The sequence below is a fragment of the Cricetulus griseus genome, chromosome 7 (genome assembly GCF_003668045.3).
Source record: "Cricetulus griseus strain 17A/GY chromosome 7, alternate assembly CriGri-PICRH-1.0, whole genome shotgun sequence".
NCBI lineage: Eukaryota > Metazoa > Chordata > Mammalia > Rodentia > Cricetidae > Cricetulus > Cricetulus griseus.
The window spans coordinates 83,609,778-83,631,536 of NC_048600.1; the positions used below are offsets into that span (position 1 = coordinate 83,609,778).

Genomic DNA, 21,759 nt, shown 5'->3' on the forward strand with positions numbered 1-21,759 from the left:
AGTCTCTCCTATTTACCCTGTCCCACCCTCCCCCAGGCTCTCAAGTTTGATTTCACTCCTCCATTTGCCCTTCCTTCTCACAGCTGAGGTTCTGGGCAGTGATGACGGCAATGCTGCCCAGCACAACCCCTGCTCCCATGATGTCAGAAGGTGCCACGGACTCATAGAGCACATAATACTGCAACATCAGTGCTACCACCACCTCAGAGTGCAGGACAGCACATACCAGGGCAGGGTGGGCCTTGGTGACCGCGTAGCTCACACACACAAAGGAAACCAATGCAAGGAGCCCCACTGCCACCACGCAGCTCCAGCTCAGAGGGTCTCTGGGTACCACAGGTGTCTGCAGCATAAAGAGGCCTGGTACAGAGACTGTTAGTCCCACCAGGCCAAATAGGAAGGCCACTGTTGGTAGGCATGAGGGGAAGTGTAGAGAGCGATAAACCTGTAGCCCCAGTGACAGTGCCAGACCTCCCAGGAAAGCCAGTACATAGCCCAAGGCTGTGTAGAGACCTGTAGTCCCCTCTTGTAATGTCCCTAGTCCAGGTCCCACAATGATGATTAGTCCAAGGGTGCTGCCAAACAGGCCACACCAGGCATAGCCACTGAGACCCTGGCTCTCGAGGCAGAGTGCAAGGAGGGCAGAGCACACGGTGGAAGAACCTTTGCGAACAGTGACTGCATTGCCTGCGGGCACCACCTGAACGGCACTGTAGGCACATCCAATGCTGAGGACGTTGAGCATGGCATGAAGGAAGGCCCGAACCCGAACATCAGGAGGTCCCAGCAGTGGATCACCACGAAATTTAAGTAACAAGGCAATGGGAAGGTGGAAGAGACATCGAAAGATGAGCAGCTCCAACGAGGGCAAGTGGGAGGTCTGGTACGCCATACGGGAGAATGGGCCCACGAAGCCAGCAGACAGGCCTCCACCTAGCAGGGCCACAAACAGGCCCTTGGTGGCATCGGAGGGCCCGAAGCAGCGATGGTGATGGTTTGAGGGGAGGCTGGCTGGAGTGGAGGGTGGCGATGGCTGGGTGAAGTCAGGTAAGTTGAAATAGGGATGACTGGCAGCCTGTTAGAAAGAAAGGAGCTTAGACCACAGCCTGGGCTACAGGGGGTAGGGTGAGTGCCAGGCTGAGATCTGGGACCCTTTAAGGTAGTAGAGGAACTCCTAGGAAATAGAAAGGGCCTGAAGATGGATATGGGGGTACAGTGTGAGCCTTGGGCATCTAAAGCAGGAAGCCGGGAGTGAATAGTCTCTCTGGGAACATCATGCTCCTGGGAGGGAAAAAGGAGGACCCGGGGATACTCCGTTCATTTAAGGAAAGGGAGTTAGCTTCAAATGCCATGTATCCATATGATGTCACAGGCGCCAGGGACTTCTGGTTACATCATTATGGATTTCAGTTGTGTCTCCAGGACCACTGGGAAGTGTACAGGAGGAGGAAAGGAGAATATCCAGACGTTGAATGTTGTCCCTCTATTCCCCTTTGCCCCGGTACTCACCATCTCTTCTTGGACTTCCTCCTCTCCTGGGTCCGGTTGCCTGATCCCCTTCAGAGCTCCAGCCATTATGACTTGGTTGGAGTGGGGGTAAGGTTCTCCCCTGGAACCTTCCTGAGGGGGAGGGACTATTTTCTCATAAATTCCAACTCTGTTTTGTTGCTGTTGTTTATTTTGGGGGTTGGTTTTATTGTTTTTGTTTTTGTTTGGTGTGAGTTTTGAGGGTGAGGGGGAAAGAGACAGGCTCTTCCTATAGGCCAGGCTATTCTGGAATTCACTATGTTGTCCAGACTGATTACAAGTGTGTATCACCATTCCATGCTTCTTTCCATCTTTGTTGCTATGACTCCAAGTTAATTCTCATTTTTCTCTCTCCCTTTCTTCCTCCCTCCCTCTCTCTCTAACTCTGTAATAAAACTGCTTTTGGTTTATGTTTTGCCTCATTTTATAAAGGTTTTTGGTTTCTGTATATGTGTATTCATACTCATACAAATGTGAAAGCCAGAAGGTAAGATTAGGTATTTTTCTTTAGGCTTTTGTTTAAAATGGGGTCTTTGGCAGGTGGTGGTGGCTCATGCCCTTAACCACAGCTCTCTAGAGGCAGAGGCAGGTGAATCTCTGTGAGTTCGAGGCCAGCCTGGTCTACAAAGCTACACAGAGAAACCCTGTCTTGAAAACCAAAAACAAACAAAAAATAGGGTCTTCATTGGCCAAAGCTTGCCTAATAGACTAAGCTGGCTGGACAGAGAACCCCAGGGTTCACATGCTTCCATTGCCTCCACTTTGTGGTTACAAGCATGTAATGCTCCTGCTTGGCGCCTCTCCTCTCCCCCCCTTTCTGGGCGTATATGTGTATGCCGTACATGTGAGAGTGCGCGCACTTGTAGCACAGGGAGCATGTAAAGGCCAGAGGACAGCTCAGGTGTCTGTCCTTACCTTCCACCTTGTCTGAGACTGAGTCTTTTACTGTGTGCTCTGAGAGCTCCTGGGGATTCTACTGTCTCTGCCTTCCATCTTCCATTGGAGGAGTGCTGGGATTACAAAATCAGTACTAGGTCTGGTTTATGTGGGGCTTAAGGATCTAAACTCCGAGCAATCTCCCCAGCTTTTTTTTTGTTGTTATTTTTTGTTTTTGTTTTTTTGTTTTTTTTTCCAGACAGGGTTTCTCTGTGTAGCAGTCCTGCCTGTCTTGGAACTCATTTTGTAGACCAGGCTGGCCTGGAACTCACTGAGATACACCTGCCTCTTCCTCTTGAGTGCTGGGATTAAAAGTGTGTGCCACCAATGCCCAGCTAGGTCTTCATGTTTGTTTGACAGCACTTTACCAAGCAAACTATCTCCCCACCTCTTCTTTGTTTCTTTAATCTTATTTTTTAATTTTATTTTGTGTGCATGGGTGTTTTGCTTGCATGTGTGTATATGTACCACTCTTGAGTGCTTTGTGCCCTTGGAGGTCAGAAGAGGGTGTCAGATCCCCTGAAATGAATTACAGATATGTGTAAACCACCATGGTGTTTTGCCTGCATGTATGTCTGTGTACCACTCTTGTGTGGCTGGTGCCCTTGGAGGTCGGAAGAGGATGTCAGATCCCCTGAAATGAATTACAGAAGTGTGTAAATCGCCATGTGAGATTTGAGAGTAGGACCTGAACAAGCAGCCAGTGCTCTTAACCACTGAACCATCTTTATAGCCTGTTTTTGTTGTTGTTTTGTTTTGTTTTTTTAATTTAGTGTGTGGGCAGGTGTGATGGTCCACACATTAAATCCTAGCATTTGGGAAGCAGAAGAGGATCTGTGAGTTGCAGGCCAACCGGATCCACATACTGAATTCCAGGCCAGCCAGGGCTACACAGTGAGATCCTGCCTTAAAAGAAGAAGAGAGAAATAAAGGAAAGAAAAGAAAAAGTGTGTGGGTGTGTACATGTGAGCACACAATTTGAACCATTCCTCCAGTCCCAAGATTTATTTTATTTTTAACTATGTGTATGTGGGTGCATCGGTGCATGAATACAGGTCTCTGCAGAAGCTACAGATACCATCTCCCCTGCAGCTGGAGTTAAAGGTGATTGTGAATGGCCTGACTGTGGATGTCATCTGCAAAAACACTGGAGCAATCTCCCTAGCCCTCAGTTCTTCTTTTCCTGATAGGAGGTCTTGCCCAAGCTGGTCTCAAACCCACTACATGCTCTGTGGAGTCTGGCCTTGAAATCTTGGTCTTCATTTTGCTATCTCCCAGAGTGGTTGTGATTACAGGCGTGGGCCGCCCTGTTTAGCTTCACAAATGTCTGAAGGAACGTTAGGAGTGGGTTTTGTCTGTTCTGTTGCTGCTGTTGTTTAGAAAAGGGGTTGTTTTATAGCTGGTATAGGTCTGAGTGGCTTGGCACTTGCTATGGAGACCTTGAATTTGCGTGATCTTCCTGCCTCTGCTGCTCTAGTTAGTACCTGTACTGTAGGCTTGAGCCACCATGCTCCACAGGGAGAGTTTTGAGAGTTTGCTCCTCTGTCTCCTGATGGGGTTTTGTTTTGTATTTTTGAGACATGGGTCTCACTATGTAGCCCTGGCTGACCTGGAATTTGCTGCTTAAACCAGGTTGGCCTCCAACTCCCAGGCCTCCATCTGCCTCTGTCTCTGCCTTCCCAGTGGCATCATGCCAGACCTCTCCAGGGTTTTAAACTTTGCAACACCAGGGAGGAGTCTGTAGGATTGTTCCATTGAGCATTCAGGAATATGTTTCTTATGTTACATTTCTTACGCTTCTTATGTTTCTTATGCTTATGGTGTGCAGCTAGTACAGGAGGCCCACACCAAGGCCTGTGTATATGCAAGGACACAGACGTGGGTATTTCCACTGGTTAAGACCAACCGCAAGCTTTGTGTTTATCTGCACTAGTGATCATTCATGTAAGGCCCCCATTCTGCAAGGTTGGGGCCTTCCTTGCCTGTGTGTCTGGTGAAACTCTGTAGGCATTCCCTAGGCATCCCCTCCTCCCCCGCAAAGGGGCTGGGGGCCCTGTATGGATGCTGACTCTGGGTCTATAGGTTCCACTGTGCCCTATTTTGAGTCTACCATGTTGTATGTCTACGGCCCCGGAGAATGTGTACGGTGTGTGCGTGTGTGGTGAACAAATGTGCACAGGCAGCATGCTCTAGGCGATGTGCACCCCTCACTGAAAAGTGTGCGGAGGGAAGGGCGGGAGTGGGGGGTGAGTCCTTTCCCAGGGAGTGAGTGGTCTAGGGCAGTACAGCCCGGCCACCGCCCCGCAAGGTGTCCACCCTGCGTCTTTCGTTCGTCGTTCGTTTCCCTGTATGGGATCCACCAGGCCAAGGCCATCGGACGCCAGAGCCCAGTGTCGGTGTCGGCTGCGCTGCGCTGGCTTCCTCTCGGCAGCAGCAGCGGCGCTGGGGGGGGACTGTTTCCGGGGGTGGGGGTGGGGGGGAGGACCGGGGCGGGGGAGCCGATGATGTCAGTGGCGGCGGCGGCGGCGGCGGCGGCGGCGGGGGGCTGGGCCGGGGCCGGGCGCTGGGGGGGCCGGGACAGGAGCTGGAGCCGGAGCTGGAGGAGGGCGAAACCCGAGTGGCCGGGGGCGGCCACGGTGATGAGCCCGGCCTGGCGGACGCCGCGCCATCGCAGTCAGGTTGGCCCCGGGGCGAACCGGGCAGGGTTAGGGCGGACGGGAGCCAACTACCTTGGCCCCCTCTCTCCGCTGCCCGGCGCCGCGGGGGCCCGGGCCGCGCCCCGCGACCGCTCCCTTTCCAGGTTGATTTAGGGGCGCGAGGGTCGGGGGCTGGAATAGGCCCCGCCCCCGGGCGCGCACGGCGCTGGGGAGCGACTTAAGGGCGCCCTGGTATGGCGTCCAGCGAGCCACGGATGGGGGACTCGGTCTCCTGGGGTCGTGGAGAGGGTCGCAATCACTCCACCTATGAAGGGTTAAATTCTGCAGCCCAATGTCCCCCTCCCTCCGTGGGGCAGATTGGGGGTGGGGTGGGGCGGGTGTGATCCCGGGCAAGCGCTGCAAGCTGCTGGGAGAGCGATGGCGTAGGAGCCAGGCAGAGAGGGGGAGGGGTGGCCCTCTGGGCGCCCCAGAGTTGGGGTGTGCAGGGTGCGCAGTACGAGCAGGGGGCCCGGAACCGCCGCGCCGTCGGGGCAGGGTTGTTGCTGTGAGTCTTGGAGATTGTGCCTCCTGCGGTGCTGTTGGGGCAAGGTAAACTGCTCCTGGCCCCACTGTTTGCTAGTCTGACACCGAGGGGTCTGCTAGAGCCCTTCCTGATACATAGAGGGGTACTCTTTGGTACAGAATTACAAGATATGGCCCTGTCGCTTTAAGTGACAGATACCTTGAGTGTGGTGTCTGGGGTTGTGTGTGTAGTTTTGCCAGCATGTGTTTTCTTGTAGGTATGTCTTGTGTTGCACACATGAATGTTTATGTTTGTTTTCTGTATAGTTGGCATGGTGTGTGTGTGTGTGTTATGGCGGGCACCAGAATGCAGGGTGTATGTACCCATTTGAAGAGTGCAGTTGTGGTGGACCTTTGAATCAGAAGGTATCACGCCTCAGTTCCATTTCTGTAGTCCTAATGAGGTGTGGTCCAGTTGTGTAGAGAACAGAGGGTAGCTGGATTTGTGTGTTTGTGACGGGCAAGTTTCATGGGGGCTGCGTGTCTGGAACTCGGATCTACTGATCAGCAGGAGCAAGAGAAACTGAAGCCTGTGGGTCAGCTGGCACCGGTGTGAGGGGCTCTGGGTGGGACATGCAAGATGTGTTTATGGGATCATGGGCGGCCAAGCAAAGGAAGGTTGCGTGTTTGCAACATTCTCCACGGGATTCTTTTGTGACGTTGTTTGTGGGAGCCTGTCTGGGCTGTTGGGCTGGGAGTCAGGCTGGTCAGAAAACACTTGGGAGGAGGTGGTGTGACAAGGGCACCGTGGGCCTCAGACTCAGGAGACCAGTGGAAGCTCTGTGTGCATGCTTACCTTTCTGCCCGGGAGATGTTATGGGAAGGTTGGGAGATAAATATTAGCCAGAGCAAGAGCAGCAGGCATGGGTGTTGTTGGGTGGCACTCTTCTTCTTTTGCAGGGTCTGTGTGTTTGCCCCTCATCCAGAATGTCAAGGCCACAGAGAGGAAAGTCCTGGCGCCTACAGGGGAAGTGAGTTTAGACAGAGTGGCTCCTTGGCCGTGTTTATGTAAAGGCCGGGTGTGACTTTTGTCACTAAAATGGAAAAAAGGATCGTGAAGTTTTTAGTCTCCTCCTCCTGCTTTGCCCTCTCCCTTTCTCTGCCCCCCTTTCTGGTATCTCTGACGCACATGGGGCCCTACTCCTGTGACAGTGGAAGGGCTTTGGACAGAATTTGCTCACTAAGCAGATTCTTTGGAACAGGTTTCTCTCACCTCTGGGGCCTGGGCCCTTCTGTGCAGGTGGGAGATATACATGTATGCTCACTCCATCTATGTACAACACTGCACTGCATCTAGCCTGTATGTACAATAGGGGAGTGTGAGGACTTAATGGCCATATCCTCTGTAATGGATGATGGGGCTGGCTGCCTGTGAGGACAGGTGCAAGACAGGAGCCCTACAATGGAACCGAAGTGTTCTGGTACCTCACGTTGTCCTCACTGGGACATTCTGAGTGTCCTATTCCACACCTATAAGATAGGGCCAATGACCTGCCCTATAGATCTTCCAGCAGCATATGAAAGTAGACCCGATATATAGCAACAGATCAGAGACTGTGGCAGCCCCCGTCAGCAGTGCTACTGCAGAGAATCTCCTGCTCTCGGTTTCACTAGTAACAGTGGCCACAAACAGTTGGTTTGCACTAATTGTACAGGCACTGTTCCCAGGCTTTTATGCACCATCACTCACCGTTTCTCACTCTGACACCCTGAATCCCTCACTGAAACCCAGGGAAGTTAAGTCCTTTGCCCCAAGTCACTTAGGTGGTAAGAGGTAGTGAGGTCCAGATTTTGTCATCTCTTGACTTCTGTGCTTTCTCTGCCATTCATCAAGCACATGCCAACACATACACCACAGTTTCTGTAGAACATCTTACTTTTTTTTTTTTTGAGACAGGGTCACATTCTGTAGCCAAGACTAGCCTCTAATTTTTGGCAACCTTCTTGCCTCAAGTTCTGAATGCTGGAATTACAGGCTTGAGGCATCACACGCGGCTTACCAATACATATTTTTTAAAGATTTATTTTATGTGTAGGAATATTTTGCTCATGTGTGTCTGCGTACCATGTGTGTGTGGTGCCTCAGTGTGTGTGGAGGTCAGAAGATGGTGTTGGATCTTCTGCAGCTGGAGTCATGGATGGTTGTGAGCCACCCACCCTATGGATGCTGGGAATTGAACTGAGTCCTCTTCCTGAACAAGTGTCCTTAACTGCTGAGACATCGCTCCAGGCTTACACCAATCTGTTTTTGAAGACCCATATTCATAGACAGTGCTCTCAAGAGCCCCAGCTCAGGGTATGAGACCCTGATATCTGTGGCTTTGTCTTGTGGGTGCTGGCTGTGGGCACTGAATATTGATTAATCAGAAGGAGGATTGACTTTGTCTCATGAGACATAAGGGGCAAAGGATGAATGAGACGCATTTTAGTTCCGTCTTAACAGTTTAGAGGGATGTTGATAAGAGGTCAAGGAAAGAGCATTAACTGTGTGTGTGTGTGTGTGTGTGTGTGTGTGTATGAGTGTGTGTAAGTGTGTGTATGTGAGTAGGTGTGTATAAGTGAGTGTGTGTATGTGAGCATGTGTACATGAGTGTATGTGAGTGTGTGTATGTGAGTGAGTGTGTGTATGTGAGCATGTGTATATGAGTGTGTGTATGTGAGTGTGTATGTGTGAGTGTGTGTGTGTATGTGAGTGAGCGGGTGTATGTGAGCATGTGTTTATGAGTGTGTGTATGTGAGTGAGTGTATGTGAGCATGTGTATATATATGAGTGTGTGTAAATGTGTATGTGAGTGTGTGTATGCGTGAGTGTATGTGAGTGAGTGTGTGAGCATGTGTATATGAGTGTGTGTAAATGTGTATGTATGTGTATGAATGTGTGTAAGCGTGTGTATGTGAGTGTGTGTACGTGAGTGTGTGTGTGAGCATGTGTATGAGTGTGTGTGAGTGTGTGTGTGTGTGTGTGTGTGTGTGTGTGTGTGCCTATGTTTCATGCACTTGAATGTGTTGGTACAAGTGCCCAGTGCACATATAGAAGCCAAGGCAAGACATTGGTTGTCTTCTATTGCCCTCAACCTGGTTGGCTTGAGAAAGGGTCTGACACTGACCCAGAATTTGCCATTTTGGCTAGGCTGGCCAGCCAGTGAACCCTCAATCTGACTTTGCCCTCCAGTGCTGGGGTGATAGGTACAGAGGCATGCCCCAGCTTTTTAATGTGGGTACGAGGGATTTGAACTCAAGTGCTATTACTCAAGAACTGTCCCCCCAGCCATGAGTTTTTCCATTACATTTATTTATTTGTCTTTACACACATGCCACAGTGTATATGTGGAGTTCAGAGGACAGCTTGCAAGAGCTGGTTCATCCCTTCTACCCTGTGGATCCTGTGGAACATTGTCTATACCCTTTGAGCCATCTTGCCCTAGATTTTGTGATTTTGAGACAGGGTCTCAATATGTAGCCCAGGGTAGCCTTGAACTCTCTGCAGTCCTTCTGAGTGCTGGGATTACAGGCATGAGCTACCAGACCCAGCTTCCAAGGACCATTTTCAACCCAGGAGTTACACTGAACTGCAGTTATTGCTAAGGACTCTCACTGGAAGAAAGCAGGGTGGAAGAGATAAACCTATGGGCAAGTAGACAGCATATAGTCCATTGCCTTGACCCAAGTGAGTGTTAACAAGGACTTGAACTAGACTGGCAGCCAGAGGGGCTTGAGAAGTCTTGTAAGCCATTTCCATGCAGTTTCAGCTGGACTTGGTGACTGCTGGATTTGGGAGCAAGGGAAAGGGTGGAGTCAGATGTGACATAGTTAACACTTAGCACGTGAGAGTTTGTGTGGCGATTTATGTAACCAGCTGGCCTGCTATAGGCTCTTCAGGGCAGGATTCAGCAGTATGGCAGAGGGAAAGATTCAGCCTCTGGGGTTCATCCAAGCCTGGATTCAAATTTTGGCTGTTACTTACAATCTAGGTGACCTTGAACAAGACTTATCCTCTCTGAGTCTCAGTTTCCTTTTCTGAAAAATTGGGAGAATATGAATACCTACTGTGCCTATTGTGGGTGGCTTCAAGGATATAATTAAATAAGACAATGTATATAAAGCCTCTAGGAATGCATCAGGCGAACTGTGAGTGTCTCAAACATCAAGGTATGATCTTCATCCTCAGCTCCAAGGATGGCTTCTTTTTTGAGAGAAGAGACTCCAGGAAGAATAGCTTTGTTTGTTTTAGAAAAGTTCCATTATATAGCCCAAACTAACTTCAAATCCATGATCTTCTGGCCCCAACCACCAGAGTGCTGAGATTAAAGACTTGTGCCACCAACACAAATTCTTTCACTTACCAAAATCTTGCCATTCTGGCATCTCCCATCATTCTTCTGGGCTGGGGTGTGACCCAAGGACATGCTAGGGCACATTCTAGAAATAAATGAGCAGCGTGTTTTACTAAGTGATACAGGGGAGTTGCCGTAGGACTGGGAGATGTGAAATTTTGGAAAGTGAGAAGGAGCCAGGGAAGGCCCCTAAGCCAGGTGACTTAAGTCAAAGCTTAAAGGATGCAGAACAATGAGATACGATGAGATCTGGAGAAAAGAACAACCCAGATGGGGAGAATAGCAAATGGTGAAGCATCCTGATATGTGTGCTCAAGTGGCACCTCTGAAGTCGTTCAGTCAGTTAAGAGTAGAGAAATGTAGGCCAGTGATAGAGTGCTTTGCTAGCATTCTTGAGGTCTTGAGTTCAATCCCCAGTACCACACACACACACACACACACACACACACACACACACACACACACACAGAACAAACAAATAACTTTAAAATCACAGAATCACCACCAAACTCATCCTTTCAAAATTGTTTCTTTATTTACTTAATGTGTATAGGTACTTTACCTGCATACCTGTCTATGTACCACGTACTAAACCTGCTGCCCATGGAGGTCAAAAGGAGGCATGGGATTCCCCTGGGATGGTTGTAAGCTGTCATGTGGGTGCTGGAAATTGAACCTGGATCCTCTGGAAGAGTAGGCAGTGCTCTTAACTGCTGAGCCATCTCTCCAGCTCTCCAGCTCTCCAGCCCTCCACCAAACTCATCTTGAAGCCCAAATTTTGCCTTTTTTTTCTTCATCACTTTGTTTAAGACAGGGTTTCTTGCCGGGCATTGGTGGTGCACGCCTTTAATCCCAGCACTCGGGAGGCAGAGGCAGGCTGTGAGTTCTACAGAGTGAGTTCCAGGACAGCTTCCAAAACAATACAGAGAAACCCTGTCTCAAAAAAAAAAAAAAAAAAAAAAAAAAAAAAAAAAAAAAAAAAAAAAAAAGAGAGAGAGAGAGAAGGGCTTCTTTGTAGCTTTGAAGGCTGTCTTTGAACTTGCACAGTAGATCAGGCTGGCCTTGAACTCACAGAGATCCTCTTGTCTTTGCCTCCTGAGTGCTGGGGTTAAAGGCGTGCGCCACCACTGCCTGACCTTTTCTTCATCACTTTCCTCACCATTTTCCGGGGCTAAGTTCCAAGTCTAGGCACAGTCATCCCGTGGTATCCACGAGAGATTGGTTCCAGAGTGCCTCACGGGTATTGAAATCCTTAGGTGTTCAAGTTGCTTATATAAAATATAAAATGTTGTATTTCTATAGTCCCAGCACTGGGGAGGTAGAGGCAATAGGACCAGGAAGGGGTTCGAGACCATCCATCCTTCAAGGTCTGAGCTATAAGAACCTGTCTCAAAATAAACAAAATGGTGTAGTAGTTGCTATTATCTCTGCTTAAAATGTTTAATATTACATAAATTACACACAAATAGTTTTGGTAGCTTTGTTTAATTTTACTTTGCTTGGATTCATGGTTCCCTTATGTGGCTCTGCTGACCTGATACTTGGTATGTAGATCAGGCTGGCGTTGAACTTTCTTCAATCCTTTTGCTTCTCCTTCTCAGTGCTGGGTTTTCAAGCATGTTCCATCACACCTGTTTAAATAGTTGTTCTATTGTGTTGTGTAGAGACTAATCACAAGAGAAGAAAGTCTGTGTGTGTTCAGTAGAGGAGCAGCATTTTGGAATACTATTAACCCTTGGTTGGCTGAATCTACCAGTTATTAGCTCATTTATCTCTACCCTCTCCATCCAGACAAGGAAACTGAGATAAAGGATAACTTTTCCCGGATCACAGACATAGCTAGTGCCTTCATCTGTGATCTAAACTCCAAGGGAGTAGGAGCAAGGCCAGGAACAGATCACCACATCATTACATTCCCTTGACCTGAAGATGAGTGTGCAGTATTTAACCTCTTCACAGTGGTTATTTTGAGTGTTAAAATGAGATGGTGTGCATAACATATTTTGCACAGCTCCAAAGCTTGTAATGACAATGATTCTGGGTGATCACTAAGGGCCAGTCCAGTTTTGGGTCTGTGCAATTCTAAGAAGCACCAATATGCTTTGTCCCATACCATGGCAGTCCACACGCAGGTACATATCTGCAGTCACCCATCTTGTAACATGTGGTGCAGGTGGGCAGTCCTGGCTGGCCTCAGGGGTGAATGGGGACTGGAATCAAAGTGACTTTGCTCATCTTTACATGGCTTCCCGGAAGAAGGAGCCAACTAATTTTCACAAAAATTCTAGGTAGGCTAGCAGTGTTCCAGCAGGAGCTGTTAACCTCCTTTATCGTGGTGGACCAAAGTCACTGGAGACTTTAAAGCCAAACTTTATATAGGCAGATCCCAGCCTAGCTACTATTTAGACAGCCTTGAGCAAGCTACCGAGCATGCCTGAGAGTATGCCCTGTCATCTTAAAGTGGAGAAGCCCACGGCAAGTGATGGGGAAAAAATGAAGTAATGCAGATACTGTGCTGAGGCCGTCATAGAAGGGAGTAAGTGGCAATGACTGTAGACAACAGATGAGGTGGGACTCTGTCCCCCGAACACTCACCATATCCACAACACAGCAACAAATGGGGCAATGCCTGGGCTCTTGTTCTGTGCCTGGCACGGTGGTTACAACTCTGGACTACTGACTGTTCTGTTTTCCACTTACCTTCTAGCCCGGAACAGGCATCTGAGCCGTCTCTTGGGGAACGTGACACGAGGTGTTGCCTCTAGTCTGGGTAACGTGGGTAATCAATGAGAAAGGAACATTTTGGGGGTAATGAGAATTAGATGAGGTGCTTCTGATGTGGGACACTAGTGAGGATATGTGTGACCCGTGGCTTGTAGAAGGAGCCAGAGCTTCCTGACTGCCCTGAGGGTCAGGATGAGAAGGACCCAAGCAGTCTCTGCGTTTGTTACTAGCCACGTGACCTTGGATAAGGGATGTGCCTGACTGGAATTCAGATCCTCAACTGAAAAACAGGAACCTAAGACTTGCAGTGCCCAGCACAGCTGTGAAGCACCCTCACTTGTGTCTACTGTTCCATCTGGATGAACCTCTCAGCAAGAGGTGCGGTAGGGTTACCCCACCACCAGCTTTTTGTTTGTTGGCTTTCTGAGACAGGGTTTCTCTGTGTAAGCTTTGAAGCCTGTCCTGGAACTCACTCTGTAGACCAGGCTTCAAACTCACAGAGATCCGCCTGCCTCTGCCTCCCGAGTGTTGGGACTAAAGACGTCCACTGCGGCCACCACCACCAGCTTTAAAGACAAAATCCACAAGGCAAAGGTCTTATAGTAAGGAACAGGACCTAAAGCCCCTCACTGTTGGTCTGGTTACCTTCCTGGTGTCTGCTAGAGACTAGAGCAAGCAGGCACATATGTGTGTCAGTGGTCACATGGTACCTGGGCTAGAAAGGCGCCACTAAGGTTTTAGGGTCTGTGGTGTATAATATAAAACTCTAATCAGGTTAGTCCAATGGGAGAAAAAAAAAAAAAGCTCCATTTTGATATGTAAATAAGCCCACTTGAGATAAAAAAAATACAAATCTTTGATTTCTTTGAGTCTCAAGATTGGGCCAAAGGGATTAGAGTGATCTGTGAGGATGTCCTGAACCTGTGGGATTGAGCTGTGTTGCTGTGTCATGTGGAGGTGAATTGGGGATATGCAAATTATCTTGTTGCTATCTTTCTCAGGGCCAGCAGAGCAAGGCTCAGCGATAATCTATGTGGCCTCCTTGGTCTGATTGGATTTGGCCAAATAGCCTGACAGGTTCTTGGGAGGGATCAGGGTTTTCAGAGCAGCCTATGTGTCTGCGGCTTTCATGTACCGATGACCACGTCCTTTGCTCATGAGGACCCTATCCTGTCTCCTTTTGATTTCTGACACAATTTCTGTTTCTCTGCAGAAAGAAAAGGCCAGGCTGAAGGAACTTGCTGACCCACTACTCTGCTCCATGTTGGCTATGTTCTCAGGTGAGAGGGTGCAGGGGGGACCACAGCTAGGAAAGGGTAGACCTAAGACAGGAGGCCAGCAAAGGCAGCCATTTTGTCCAGTACTGAAAAATTGTTGGGTGTGCAAAGTGTCCCTTCTACTGTTTACTGTGATTCTGGAGGTCATGACCCCTTGACCTTCACTATGACCTGAGGTATCTCTGGCCCAGATGTTAGACATACTGGTCTTGGACATTGGTTTGATTCTGGGTGGCTTAGTGTTCTGTGACCTGAGTTATTCAGCACCCCCCCCCCCCCGATTTTGACGAACCTCTAACTACTGTCCTCCGTTCATCTCCCTGGTCTCAGAGGCTCCTGACCTCTGCCCAGCCTCTGAGACTCTCCCTGGCTTCTTTTCCCGTGTCTAGGCTGGCACCATGCCACCCCCCGCAGAGGTGACGGACCCATCCCATGCCCCTGCTGTCCTGCGTCAGCTCAATGAGCAGCGGCTCCGCGGCCTCTTCTGTGATGTCACCCTCATAGCTGGAGACACCAAGTTCCCCGCTCACCGCAGCGTCCTGGCTGCCTCTAGTCCCTTCTTCAGGGAAGCCCTGCTAGCTTCAGCTCCACTGCCCCTCCCACCGGTTCCTGGTGGCTCAGCTCCCAGCCCTGCAACCACCACAGCTGCCTCCTCCTCCTCCTCCTCTTCCTCCTCCTCCTCCTCCTCCCCGCCTCCAGTCCCTCCGCACTCTTCATCCCCTCCACGGGTCCTAGAGCTGCCCGGGGTCCCAGCAGCTGCCTTTTCCGATGTCCTCAACTTCATCTATAGTGCCCGGCTTGCACTCCCTGATGGTGGAGGGGATGGGGCAGCTGTGGCAGAGATTGGAGCTCTGGGGCGGCGGCTGGGTATCTCCCGCCTCCAGGGCCTGGGGGAAGGAGGTGATACTTGGGTACCTCCTGCTCCAACTCCCCTGGCCACCTCACAGTCTGAAGAGGACAGTCTGGGGCCAGGGCCTAGACCAGATGGCGAGTGGGAGGGTGACAAAGCTGAAACCCAGGCTCTTGACTCACAACCCTCCTTACCCCGGCGGCCCTTTCCCTGCCCTCGATGTGGGAAAAGCTTCATCCATCCCAAGAGGCTGCAGACACATGAGGTTCAGTGTCGACGGGGGTCCAACACTCGGGGGTCTGCAGGCCTGGGAGCTGCGGGCTCTGGTCCTGGGGGTCCTGCAGGAGTGGATGCCTCAGCCCTGCCACAACCAGTGGGCTTCAGAGACGGCCCTGAACATGTGGTGAAGGTGGTGGGCGGCCATGTGCTCTATGTGTGTGCCGCCTGCGAGCGTTCCTACGTGACCCTGTCCAGCCTGAAGAGGCACAGCAACGTACACTCATGGCGGAGGAAGTACCCCTGCCGCTACTGCGAGAAGGTGTTTGCCCTGGCTGAGTACCGCACCAAGCACGAGGTGTGGCACACTGGGGAGCGCAGGTGAGTGACCTCAGGTGGACAAGGGAGGGACAGGGCAGAGTGCGGGGCCTAGAAAGCCATGTATCCACACTGGGGTCTGCTCTTGTCCCGGTCCCAGTCACTGCCTCCCCTTGCCTCCTTTCAGCCCCAGTTCCTTTGCTTGATGCCAGCATCTTGCCTGTCCACCCAGGCTATGGAAAAGCTAGGATGGAGAGGGAAGTTTGCCCTTACAGGAGAGGCCTGTGGGAACACAGGCCTGCCTCCTGGGACTTAATGCACACAGAGTAGCACTTGATACTCGCTTAGCATCTTCATTCTATCCTTTGTACCACAGAAGGCATTTTGAGGGCTAAACTGTGTGACTGACTGTTCCCGTTTCACAACAGAACAGCTGAGGCTGAGAGTTGAAGCTAGCCAGAAGCAGGGTCCTGAGCTTGGTCTGGTTCTGCTCCAGAGGCTAGCAGGCTCGAGCAAGCAGCAGGAAAGAGATGAACAAGGTGCTGGGGAGTTAGAAGCTTGAGGGCTGCAAATGACAGGGCAAGATGAGGCCCTGCCTTCAGGGCCTCTAACTCAAGTGGCTCTGTTCCTGCCCTATTCCCTGCTGTCCTGGCCCAGGTACCAGTGCATCTTCTGCTGGGAAACCTTTGTCACCTATTATAACCTGAAGACCCACCAGCGAGCCTTCCATGGCATTAGTCCCGGCCTCCTAGCCAGTGAGAAGACACCCAATGGAGGCTACAAGCCCAAGCTTAATACCCTCAAGCTGTACCGCCTGCTCCCCATGCGGGCAGCCAAGCGGCCCTACAAGACCTACAGTCAGGGAGCCCCTGAGGCCCCTCCTTCTCCAAGCCTCCACACACCGGCCCCTGCAGCAATGACAGCCAGCCCCCCACCCCTACCCCCGCCTGCCCCAGAGCCTGGTCCGGCCCCCTCTGTCATCACCTTTGCTCATCCAGCTCCCTCTGTCATTGTCCATGGAAGCAGTAGCAGTGGTGGAGCCGGGGGTGGGCCAGCCAGCACAGGAGGGTCCCAAGCTGCCTCAGTCATCACTTATACGACTCCCCCAAGACCCCCCAAGAAACGAGAGTACCCACCTCCTCCCCCTGAGCCTGCAGCAACACCCACCAGCCCAGCCTCTAGCACCACCAGTCCAGCCACGGCTGCAGGGCCAGCCTCAGCCACAGAGGAGGCCAAGAGCCGGAGTCTGCGGGCTGGGAGAACTCTGACTTACACAGCCAAACCCGTGGGTGGGGTGAGTGGGAGTGGGGGTTCTCCCACAGGGACAGGCCGAGGCTCCTCTCAGCTTCAGGCTCCACCTCCACTGTGTCAGATCACTGTGCGAATTGGGGAGGAAGCCATTGTCAAGCGTCGCATCTCCGAAACTGACCTGCGTCCTGGAGAGCTGAGTGGAGAAGAAATAGAGGAGAGCGAGGAAGAGGAGGAGGAGGAGGAGGACCAGGAGGAATCAAAGGCTGGAGGGGAAGATCAGCTCTGGAGGCCCTACTATTCATACAAGCCTAAGCGCAAGGCTGGAGCTACTGCCGGTGGGGTCGGCGGGGTCAGTGGACCGCCCCGAGGACGAAGACCACCACGCTGGAGACAGAAGCTGGAACGGAGGGCCTGGGAGGAGACCCCATCAGTGGAGGGCCCAGGAGGACGAGGACGTGGTGAGCGTAGGCACCGTTGTGGAGACTGTGCCCAGACCTTTGCCACCCTGAGGAAGCTGAGAAAGCACCAGGAAGCCCACAGTGGGGGCTCCCACAGCTCCAGGACTGGGAAGAGGTCTTCGTCCCGATTCCCCTGCCCCCACTGTGCCAAGGTGTGCAAGGCGGCAGCTGCCCTGAGCCGACATGTGCAGAGGCATGCTGTGGAGCGGCCTGGGGGCACACCCACTCCTGTCATCGCCTACTCCAAAGGCAGCGTTGGCCCCAGACCTAGTGATGTCAAGGAGGAAGCCCCCCAAGAGATGCAGGTGTCCTCATCGAGTGGGGAGGCAGGCGGCGGCGGTGGCGGTGCTGCTGCCGAAGCTCCCGAAACTGCTTCGCTCCAGGACCCGGTCATCTCTGGGGGTGAGGAGCCCCCAGGAGCAGGTGGGGGCAGCTATGTGTACCCACCTGTGCAGGAGTTCCCCCTGGCCCTGATAGGAGGCAGTCGGGAGCCCAGTGGGGGCAGAGGAAAAGCTGGGAATGAGGGACTAGTGGGAGCCTCTGATGGAGAGCGGATGGAGGGGATGGGGACTGCCAAAGTCACCTTCTACCCTGAACCCTACCCACTCGTCTATGGCCCCCAGCTCCTAGCTGCCTACCCTTACAACTTCAGCAACTTGGCTGCTCTCCCAGTCGCTCTCAACATGGTCCTACCTGATGAGAAGGGTGGGGGGGCCCTCCCCTTCCTGCCCGGGGTCTTTGGCTACGCAGTGAATCCTCAAGCAGCACCCCCTACTCCCCCGACCCCACCTCCCCCAACTCTCTCTCTGCCAGTTCCCCCTAAGGGAGTAGGGGAACAGGCAGGGGTTGAGAGAACCCAAAAGGGGGATGTAGGGTGAGCACTAAAGCCAGATCCCCCTTTCACCAGATGCCACCCTTCCTGAGCCCCCCATCACTATCAGCTCCCTGGCCTCCCTGCCTGCCCCTTGGGAGCCCCATCACACTCTAGTGCAGGGATTGGGGGCCCCTGGAGCTCAGGAGTCAGGCTGCTTTGTGTGATTGTAGTCTCCCCACCCCCTGAGAAGGGGTCTTTGGTGGTTCCCCTCTCAATCTTTTCCAGGGAATGGCCCCTGTGAAGGGAAGAGCCAGCTCCCATCCCTTCTCCAGCCCTTGGGGCAACTGAGCAATATACTTAGTGAATCTCTACTTACAGCCCCACCAGCTCTGAATGTCTAACCTGCTCCCCTGATTTATAAACCTGGGGGGGAAACCATCTCTCTCACCTAATGATGCCTGCTGTTCTGAAGCTTCCTCTAAGCCCCGCCCCAGATGCTTCCTAGCACATTCCATTCTTTATGGCCCAGGGCCTGGACCAGACCATTGTGATATCTGACCCACCAGCCTGGAAGCATGGCTTTGGATTCCGTTCTTCCCAAGGGTGGGTTTCTCTGTCCTTGTCTCCTATTACGATGCCATGCTTCCTTGGCTTCCATGCCTTTGGATCTTCCATATTCCTTCCTGTGCTCCTAGACTTTGGAGATGGCCTAACCCAATCCAAGTCAAAAGGAGGTGGGAGGTGTTCTATGGCTGAGCACTTTTTTCAATACAGGGCAGGGAAATCTTGGGCCCTACCTTTACCCCCCAATCCAGTGACTCCAGATTCTTCCAAGACAAAGAGGTGAATAGATCCTATCTCTTCTGGCCTTTATAGATGGCTTCTTTGGGGCTAAGCCAAATTTGAGCACCAGGTATGAAGCACTCCATACAGGATGGAGAAGAGATTCCATTTCCTCCCTGCCAATTCCTCACTATGGTTTCTTCTAGATTAGACCAAATAGCCAGAAAATTGCTGGGGGTTTGATGTGTGGTTAGCCCAAGATTTGTACATTGCCTTCCACCCTAGCTTTATCCTGTCTCCTCCAGTGTCACTGTCCTCACCAGTCACTCCAGATGGTTTCCAGGGAACCATCTTCCTCTTCTGGTGGGCTTTGGGGTATCCCCACCAACTTTGCCTCCAAAATAGCACCTTATACCCCATCTTTGACTCAGTTCCCCACACCCAAAGATCCCAGCCTAGGGATGGGGTGCAGGGATTTTCAATGGTCCCTAATCCCTAATTTGCACTAGTTAACCCTGGTCAGGGTCCCTATGTTTCCTTCCAGCGGGGAAGATTAGATTGTTTGTTCCTATTTCTTGTTGAAAGTGGGGCCTCCCTAATGTGTGATTAGATGGATATTTCCCATATTACCTACCCCCAAACCAGCTCACAAGGGGAGAGCCAGTTTGGGGGAGCAAATTTTGATGTGGGAATTAGAGGAGTATGACTTTAAAAAGGAGAAAGACTGTTTTAATCCAAATGACAGCCTTTCTCTCAGCTACTGTTTTCTGAGGCCAAGATGGCTACCCTCTGACCTACTGTGGAGGGGGTATGATCATGGCTTTTGGAGGGAGGTGAGTTTGGAAAGGCCAGGAGCATCTTCCTGCCCCCTCCTAACCTCCCAGTCCATAGGAAGGGGGAGGTTGTTTTTGACAGGCTTCCTGAATGTTAATCACGGAGGGAAGGGTCACTCCATTCCTCCTCTGTCTCTTTGCACTTTTCTTGGTCTTGACCACAGCCTGAGTGAAGAATTTCCTACTGAATGTACCAAGTTCCAGTTTTTAAGGGGGAAAAGTTTCAAACAGGGAAAAATGAAAAAAAAAATCACTAAAAATTCCCATAAATCTTGTTTCTGGCACTTTAGAAAAAACTGCAAAAAAACATAATAAAGAATACATATATATATCTACACACAAATTATATATATATATAAATATATCTATATATACAGCGGAACCACAAGAGAGACTGAGGAAGGCCTGAATGCAGGGGGCAGACATGACCACAGTCCCTCTGTGCCCTTCACCGGCCCTCCTCTGAGGAAGTCAGGAGAGTAGAAGGGGTGAAAATGGACTGTGGAATTTGAATTTCAGAATATATCAAAATTCTAAAACCACAGACCTTTTGGAAGAATTGAGATTATAAGTGTTTATTTTATTTTTTTTAATATGGGTAAGAAGAATAGCTTCCAGAATTTGGCAACAAATAAAGTTGTGACAAAGCAAAAACTTAAAAATATGTATTTGAGCTGGAAGGTTTCAATATTGTGAGTTTCAGGTATTGGAAATTTGGGATTTTGCAATTTTGTCACTTGAAGATGATCAAGTCTTGTCAGTCCGTGCCCTCTTTCTCCATATTCCCTGGGAAGAAGGGTGACAGAGTGGGAAGGCCACTGGTTCTGAGCCACAGCATAGAGTGGGAAGGCCACTGGTTCTGTGCCACAGCACGCAAGATTTAGAATTCTAGACTCTAGCTCTATACGTAGTGAGGACCCAGATTTAGAGAAACTGACCATTATTTATCTCCAGATTTGTGTGTGTTTCCAATTCTCTAGGCCAATAAACCGACAAGACAATGAACTATGCTTACGGTGGGATGCCAGGTGCGGTTATTTGTGTGGCTGCTGGGTCTGGGGGCAGGCATTTGGTTTCCTTGCTCCACAGGGATCCTGAGACCTGTAGTCTAGTTCCCCTCCCAGGACCAATGTCTAGCAACTGAGTTGGTGTGAGACTTGTTGCCTCCAGGTGCTTTACCATAATTGTATAGCCATCAGAGTCCAGCTCACTTTGACCTGATCTCCAGGTAGGGACACTAACTCAGGAGCTGGGGATGTAGCTCAGTTGAGTGCTTGCTTAGCATGCTGGAAACCCTGGGTTTGTTTCTCAGTCCAACATGGTGGCACACACCTCTAATATGAGCACTTGGGAGATGGAGGCAAGAGGACCAGAAATTCAGGGTCATCCTCAGAGAGTCCCAGGCCAGGCTGTGCTTCACAAGGGCCCTCTCTCAAAAATGCAATGCCCCTCTTTAGAAACATCCTCAATGAGTAGAGTGCTAGGTTCAAGACTTCTGTGTCCCAGAATAACCTTTGCCTTAAATCAGGTCCAGCTCTTCCTAGTTTGAAGGTACAGTGGGGCAGCAGCTGTGTCATGGCCACTCCTGTGTCCTCATTGGCTTCGTCTTGCCTGCTGTGTATCCTCTCATGTCATGCATGGGTAGTTGGAACACGAGTAAGGCTGTTCAGGTAGATGGGAGCTTTGAGGAATTCTGGTGTGAGTTCCCTGGCCCGAGTGGGCAGTCACTGAGAAGCCCTAGTGGGTTGCTGTCAACAGCAGTAGTGGGCCTAGTGTCATTTAGTTTTATAAGTGTTTTCAAGAGAAGCCTGAAATCCAAATGTCTGTGAAATACACAAATTTTTAAAGGTACCAAGCTTCAAATATCTTTCCTTTAATTTTATGTGTGTATTTTGTTTGCATGTGGGTGTACCACGTGTGTACGGTGCCAGAGGAGGCCAGAAGGAGGGTGCTGGGTCTCCTGAGACTGGAGTTACATAAGTGGGTGCTGGTAATCAAACCCCAGTTCTCTTAACCTCAGAATCATCTCTCTCCAGCCCTTAATTCAAATTTAAAATTACACAACTTTAATTCCAGCACCCAGGAAGCAGCAGAAGCAAGTGGTTCTCTGTGATTTTGAGGCCAACCTGGTCTACACAACAAGTTCCAGTCTAGCCAGGGCTACATATCAAGCTCCTGTCTCAAAAATAACCAAAACAAAACAAAACATGTGCAATAGGG

At 50.8% G+C, this 21,759-nt stretch overlaps 2 protein-coding genes across 5 annotated transcripts; one reads left to right on the forward strand and one right to left on the reverse strand.

The window, feature by feature from the left end:
- Positions 1-52: 52 nt before the first annotated feature.
- Positions 53-1,575, reverse strand: Slc35g6 (solute carrier family 35 member G6). The gene is made up of 2 exons (XM_027427015.2): positions 1,510-1,575; positions 53-1,075 (listed from the first exon to the last, which is right to left on the reverse strand). The coding sequence occupies exons 1-2, from the start codon at positions 1,573-1,575 to the stop codon at positions 53-55; spliced, it is 1,089 nt and encodes a 362-aa protein (XP_027282816.2).
- Zbtb4 (zinc finger and BTB domain containing 4) lies at positions 754-21,390 on the forward strand. 4 transcript variants are annotated; one of them, XM_027427014.2, is made up of 4 exons: positions 754-883; positions 13,953-14,019; positions 14,406-15,463; positions 16,058-21,390. In XM_027427014.2, exons 3-4 carry the CDS (start codon positions 14,415-14,417, stop codon positions 17,985-17,987), a joined length of 2,979 nt encoding a protein of 992 aa, XP_027282815.1. In that variant the 5' UTR covers positions 754-883; positions 13,953-14,019; positions 14,406-14,414; the 3' UTR covers positions 17,988-21,390. The 4 variants fall into 4 exon arrangements, with proteins under 4 accessions (XP_027282815.1, XP_027282812.1, XP_027282811.1 ...); XM_027427011.1 differs by lacking the exon at positions 754-883 and adding an exon at positions 908-1,047; XM_027427010.2 differs by lacking the exon at positions 754-883 and adding an exon at positions 5,005-5,141.
- The last annotated feature ends 369 nt before the right edge of the window (positions 21,391-21,759 follow it).

Excerpts from the sequence above, each read along its gene's own strand:
- Slc35g6 (XM_027427015.2), bottom strand. The coding sequence starts at position 1,575 with ATGGCTGGAGCTCTGAAGGGGATCAGGCAACCGGACCCAGGAGAGGAG. Across the intron at positions 1,076-1,509 it reads AGGAAGTCCAAGAAGAGATG|GCTGCCAGTCATCCCTATTT; the intron begins GTGAGTACCGGG and ends TCTTTCTAACAG.
- Zbtb4 (XM_027427014.2), top strand. The coding sequence starts at position 14,415 with ATGCCACCCCCCGCAGAGGTGACGGACCCATCCCATGCCCCTGCTGTC. Across the intron at positions 15,464-16,057 it reads TGGCACACTGGGGAGCGCAG|GTACCAGTGCATCTTCTGCT; the intron begins GTGAGTGACCTC and ends GTCCTGGCCCAG.